Source organism: Strix uralensis, chromosome Z, assembly GCF_047716275.1.
Source record: "Strix uralensis isolate ZFMK-TIS-50842 chromosome Z, bStrUra1, whole genome shotgun sequence".
NCBI lineage: Eukaryota > Metazoa > Chordata > Aves > Strigiformes > Strigidae > Strix > Strix uralensis.
Window position 1 is genome coordinate 28,511,930 of NC_134012.1, and position 6,295 is coordinate 28,518,224.

At 40.8% G+C, this 6,295-nt stretch overlaps 1 protein-coding gene across 1 annotated transcript; it reads left to right on the forward strand.

Annotated features, from left to right (window-relative positions):
* The first annotated feature begins 486 nt into the window (after window positions 1-486).
* TMEM252 (transmembrane protein 252) lies at window positions 487-2,868 on the forward strand. The gene is made up of 2 exons (XM_074856408.1): window positions 487-937; window positions 2,009-2,868. The coding sequence occupies exons 1-2, from the start codon at window positions 660-662 to the stop codon at window positions 2,364-2,366; spliced, it is 636 nt and encodes a 211-aa protein (XP_074712509.1). The 5' UTR covers window positions 487-659; the 3' UTR covers window positions 2,367-2,868.
* Window positions 2,869-6,295: the final 3,427 nt, after the last annotated feature.

The following is a 6,295-nucleotide window of genomic DNA, read 5'->3' on the forward strand; positions in this document are numbered from 1 at the left end:
AAGGAGATTTCTTGTATGCCTATGCCCTTTTTTAATATTATAGAATCTTGATTTCTTTAATTTAATTTAATAAGTGAATTTAATATGAAATGAAATGAAATGAAATTAAATTAAATTAAATTAAAAACTAAAAGGACCATTAAAAATGTCAAGGCAGTTGAATAATGTGTTAAAGACAGAAAGAGACCAAAATCCAAAGAAGAAAATGTGTGATTCAGAAAGAAGTATATTTTTCCTTCAAACTTTTAACAGGGGGTTATGAACAATGGTTTTGTTCTTTGTTGGGTTTTTTTTAAAGACAAACAAATACAGGTCTCATTCATAAATTAGCAAAGTGTGCAAACCATTGCAAACTGTAGCATACAACAAATGCAAAAGTTCAGTATGCACTCCAGAGATTACAGTGGCAAAGGAATGGTGCAGGAAGTTTTTGTTTCCTTCCATAAAGTAGGTTTAAGATTATAAATTAATCTCAAAAGAGATTATGAGTATCTTGAAGAGTTAATGAGTATCTTAAAACTGCCTGCTTCTCTTAATTGTTCAAAGGCCAATTGATCCTGAAGTGTATAAAATACCAGTGCATGAAGATGAGAAGCACAGCTGAGACGGCAAGCAAATAAAGAGCAGACAGGAACCAAGTGCTGTGTCTGCTGGGAAAGATGCTAAAAGGTGCTTTTACCTTCATTCGTCTTTTTGTGCTCTTGCTTGGTTTCTCCACTATTTGTTTGGGAGTCCTTTGCATTTCCACAAGTTCCCCGACATGCAGATGTGGAAATAACAAGCTGGTGTTTTATTGCCTGTTAGCTTTGGGGTTCTTTCTCCTTGTTACTGGCATTTTCTGGAGCACTTTCCATGAAGTCTTGAAATACAGGGGCCTCAGCAGCATCCTCATTCAAAATCCCAGCTGTAGAGAGCTACGTGTCAGCACCATAGACAGGTATGTGTTGCAGACTGCTGCCGATGAATTGAGAGGGAGGGATGCTGTTTTGTAAACATACTGTGAGAAGAAAGAAGCCATACAAGGTTTTTACAAATCAAAAAATAAGAAGCCATTTTATTATACTTCTGTGTAGAGAACCGTAGCCTGAAATTTGATTTACTAGAGCAAGCAGGAAAGTGCAAACAGCAATTTGAGAAAAAAAATATGCAAGGTAAGATATACTACAGGAAACATGGCAGGCTGCACAGAGTAGTCCAAAGCCATGTATGGAGGGAGCAGGTGCAACTACACCAACTTCATGGAGCTCCTGGAGCAGCATCATTAGTTCTGTCTCAACAGACAATTCCGGATGTGTTGCTGTGGGATATGTGCTCATATTACTTGTTACCAATGAGGTATGCAAAGAGATTTACCTCCCGATATGGTCCCTGATAAAGTTTTCTTGTGTAATTGTCCTTACTATTTCTGAGCAAAGTCTGACACTTTCAGAGAGAAAGTTTCTTAAACCAATTGGCACTAGGCCTGACAAAAGTCTTTAACAGGATCACTGGATACAGATTACTTTTCCCAGACTGTTGTGGAAACAACACAAGAAACACCGACTATGCGTGCTCTAAAAGCACTATAAAAACAACATTCAGCAAATTTTGGTTAGATAGATAAGCAGAAACACGCAAAATGTATTTTAAAACTGTGGGAAAACAATATCATATTCATATATAACTCACTAACCTGCTTTGGACAGTGATCTCTTTCTTCTTCCAAATCAAACTTTTCTTGGGCACTTATAGAAATACTCGCAAACATGATCGTTTGTATGCTATGGGTGGGAAAGCTCATCTTTTTAGAATGCTGTGTTTTAATAAAATATTTTGCAGAAAGATACAGGTAATGATCCCAGCTATGCCAGCTGTTTTATATTAATATATTTCATTGATCTAGACCTGCTTGGTTTTCCATTTACAGTTTAAGCCTCATCTAAACTTTGGAAACGTAACAGTCAAAGAATCTAACCACACTCTCTGGGATAAATCACATTTTGCCATGATGTGTTTGGTTTTTTTTCAGGCCTGACTTCTATCCCCCCTCCTATGAAGACAGCACAGATCCTGAAAAACAGAACTCCCCACTGCCAGTTGCCTACACACTAAATCATCAAGAAGTCATCAATATCCCCCTGCCGCCCTATAGCAAAAGCAGTGCAGAGTTCATCAGTGAAACTAGCGAGCAGGAACAGCCACCACCATATGAATTATCTGTGGGGCAGCTACAGCAGCAGCAAACAGCTGACCAAGACTCAGACCCTGGAGCGGAGTTAAATTCTCCTCCATCCATACAAGAAAACAGTTACCAACAGGATACAGACTGCCAGGGGACCTCAGAAAGAGCAACCCCTGCCAGAACATCTGAGATGGGCAGTGGGTAGAATCCTGCATTCATGAAGCGGGGAAAATTGGAAGAAGACATTTGTCAGTGATCCTTAATAGTACACCACTTAGGGTGAAACTGCCCAGGAGAAGCACTGACCATTTATGTGTTTGAGTGGAGTTGGAGGGGATATATATAAAGGTGCACAGTATTTCAAAGCAGAATGAATCTCCATAGAGATAGAAATAATCAGGCTGTGTATTATAAAAGTCAACATCACTGGCAATAGGAGTTTCTTATGCTGCAAGATAAATTAAGCATCATGCTGTTATCAATCTTAAATGTCTTGTGCCTCATAAGGAGTTTCATCTGAAAGCGGTTTGGTAATATTAGCTGACAGGAAACCTATTAACTCAGCCTTTGCTGGGAGTTTGTAAGTTATTTGCTATAATTGATTATTTTTGTATCATATGCCTTTCAAGTTACTTGTTTTATTTAGGGGTCCTAATGGCTGGTATTTTACTAGTGAATTAATGAATAAATTTCGTATTTAAAACAAATGCCTTCTATTTGTTTATATGATAAAGGTGTCCATGATTCAGGGTAAGCATACAATACAATACACTCGATACACTTCCTAGCTGCTAAACAGACAACCCTGGTTACGCCCACAGCTCCTCAGAAGGAACTAGCAATTGTAGGAGGAAAAACCTTCTGTGACTCTTCTGAGCTGTCTCTAAAAGCAGTTGCTTCCACTGCAGCTTTCTTGAGACTGTGTGAACTAAAGAAAGGGTCCTGTATCCTGTTTCTGATACAAGTAGCCTCGTGCTTAGGGAACAAGTACCAGAAAGAGGACAGGCTTGGACTCATCCTTTCTCTGTTACATATTTTCTTCCTTCCACAAAATCACTGAGGCAAATTTTCATCCAGGCCACTGCCATCTACAATTACATATGAGAAGAAAATTTACATGGAGGTTCACTTAGATTTGGACCTGCAAAACCCATTATAGATGGAGTTTTGGTTTTTCATAGAATCATTGAATAGTTTGGGTTGGAAGGGACTGTTAAAGGTCATCTAGTCCAACCCCCCTGCAATGAGCAGGCACATCTTCAACTAGTTCAGGATGCTCAGAGCCCCGTCCAACCTGGTCTTGAATGTCTCTAGGGATGGGGCATCTACCAACTATTTGGGCAACCTGTTCCTGTTTTTGTTGCAGAACCATCAAGACAGAAAAGTTATCACACCTTCCAAATGCACACATACCCCAGGACAACAACTTTAGCATTATGGCTGCATATACATTAGAAATGCAAGCCATGATGGTGACGGCAACAATGGCTAAAGCCAAGGAAGTGACAATCACATCATTATTTTCTTCCAAAGAATTTCAGCCTTTATGGGAAGGACCTATAAACCTTCAGCTGATGTAATGAGAAAGGAAAGTAGGATAAAATGGGGTGGAGAAACTACAGAAAAACAAAAATCAATTTAAGACAAGTTGAGGAAGACTAATATATTAAAACCATCATAGGCTAAAAAAGAGTCTCCCTGAAAAAGATAGAAGCTGATAGAAGATGCCACCAGAATATAAAGATTTTACAAAGTGACTGAGAAGTGGCACAGCACAGAGAACAGTAAAAGTCAGAGAAACATTCCACATTATTTCCAAAACAGCTGAAGTGAGGATCTCCTATGCCAGGTGACCTTGTTATGGTCTTAGCTCCTAGCACTACCATACCCGCACCCTGAAATCCCTTGCTTATTTACTTCTGGGCACCAGATCCTGATGGCTGCTTGCGTTGCACAAAAATTGATGCAGGGATCAATCACATCAGATGAAGCTGATTAACCAGTGAGATCTCCCATGGCAACTTTTTTTTTTTTTCCTGAGGAAATTTGACCTTTCCACCAGAAAACTTTTAAAGCAAGACCACATGAGTGGGAAATGATTGAGACTACAGGTAGCTCTGAGAGAAAGTATTGCAGGAGTACTACTGAAGGTTGCTCTTGGACCAGTTTGCTATAGAAAATGAGATTCAGATTCTTTCCACATAGCCTATGGAGCATCAGAAAGGATTATGGACAATCCTTTCTTCATTTCCCCCAATCCCACAGCAGTTCTGTAGTTCCCCTTTTTAGCTCCAGCCTTCTGCAGATGTTGTGAGGTCTCAGTGGATCCAGAAATGTGAAACTGAAGATAACTGCATCTTCAACCTGCAATATGGAAAAAAGTATTTGAGATGTGAAGGTTATTGAAATAAGGAGAAAAATAAGGTTAATAACTGATATTTAATTTGATACAATCTCTTTTTCAGTTTGTCTTTTCAGTTAGTGAACTACTTGGCTATAAGCTTAGTGGAAAGTGGTGCGGGCAATTAGCTCAAAAATTTCAGCAACCTTAAAGCAGCAAAAGTTTTTTAAATGGTTTGCTTTTGATCAAACTTACTAGCATGAAGTCATCTTTGCCAAGAATAGCAGCTGGAAGTTTTAGATTAAAGGGAATTTTCTTCAGACTGGAGGATATGCATAGGTCAAACTAAGGCTTCAGAACAGAACAGGTTCTTTCAGTGCATTGACAACAACTTCCTGACACAGGTCATTGAGGAGCCAACAAGAAGGTGTGTGGCTGTCCTGATACCTATAATACCAGACGAAATGAGTGGGCATGTGAAGGCCTTCACTGCAGTGGTCATGAGATGGTGGAGTTTAGACTATTGAGGGGAGGGAAAAGGGCAAAAAGTGCTACCAAAGTTAGCAGAGCAGACTAATCTCTTCAGACACCTACTTGGAAGAACCCCATGGGTTATGGCCTTGAAGAGAAGATGATTCCAGGACAGCTATTTGATTTTCAAGGATCACATCCTGCAAGCTCAGGAAGGGCTCATCCTGACACACAGCACAATCAAACAAAGGCAGCAGGAGGCCTGCATGGATGACCAAGATGATCCTGACTAAACTCAGGTATGAACAGGAAGTGTATGATAAGTGGAAGCAGGGACAGGTGACCCAGGAGGAATATAGAGACACTGTCCAATCATGCAAGGATAAGATTAGGAAAGCCAAAGCCCCTCTGGAGTTGAATCTGGTGAGGAATGTGAAGGGCAACAAGAAAAGTTTCTACAGGTACATTAGATGAAAGAAGACATGGAAAAGGCTGAGGTGCTCAATGCTTTCATTGCCTACATCTTTAACAGTAAAACCAGCCTTCAGGAATCCAGGTCCTTGAGACCAGAGGAAAAGTCTAGAGCAAGAAAGACTTATCCTGGGTGGAGCAGGATCAGGTTAGGGAGCCCTTAAACAAACTGAACATACACAAGCCCATGGGATGACTTGGGATGCATGCACAGTGCTGAAGAAGCTGGGCCATGCTATTGCAAGGCCACCCTCCCTTATCTTTGACAGACTGTGGTGACTGGGAGAGGTTCCTGAGGACTAGAAGAGAGCAAATGTCACTCCTGTCTTCAGCTAAAGGAGGATCTGAGGAGTTACAGGCTGATCAGCCTTATCAGTCTCTGGGGAAGTCATGGAGCAAGTAATCCTGGAAACCCTTGCCAAATCCATGAAGGACAAGAAGGTGAGTGGTAGAGTCAGCATGAATTTATGAAGGGGAAATGATGCTTGACCAACTTGATGACATTCCACAATGAGATGACTGGCTCAGAGGATGAGGGGAGAGCAGTGGATGGTGTTTGCCTCGACTTTAATAAGGCTTGTGACGCCACCTCCCATAACATCCTCATAGACAAGATAACAAAATATGGTTTAGATAAGTGGACAGTGAGGTGGATTGAAAAGTGGCTGAACAGCCAGGCCCAGAGAGCCGTGATCACTGCCACAAAGTCCAGCTGGAGGCCAGTCACAAGCAGTGTGCCCCAGGGGTCAATACTGCAGCCAATACTGTTTAACACCATCTTTAATAATCTGGATGTTGGGCCAGAGTGCACCCTCAGCAGTTTTGCAGAAGATACAATATAGGAAGGAGCA

What these genes read in the sequence shown, in the direction of transcription:
- TMEM252 (XM_074856408.1), top strand. Translation starts at nt 660, where the DNA reads ATGCTAAAAGGTGCTTTTACCTTCATTCGTCTTTTTGTGCTCTTGCTT. An exon ending in CGTGTCAGCACCATAGACAG is followed by an intron (nt 938 to 2,008) that starts GTATGTGTTGCA and finishes GTTTTTTTTCAG; the next exon opens with GCCTGACTTCTATCCCCCCT.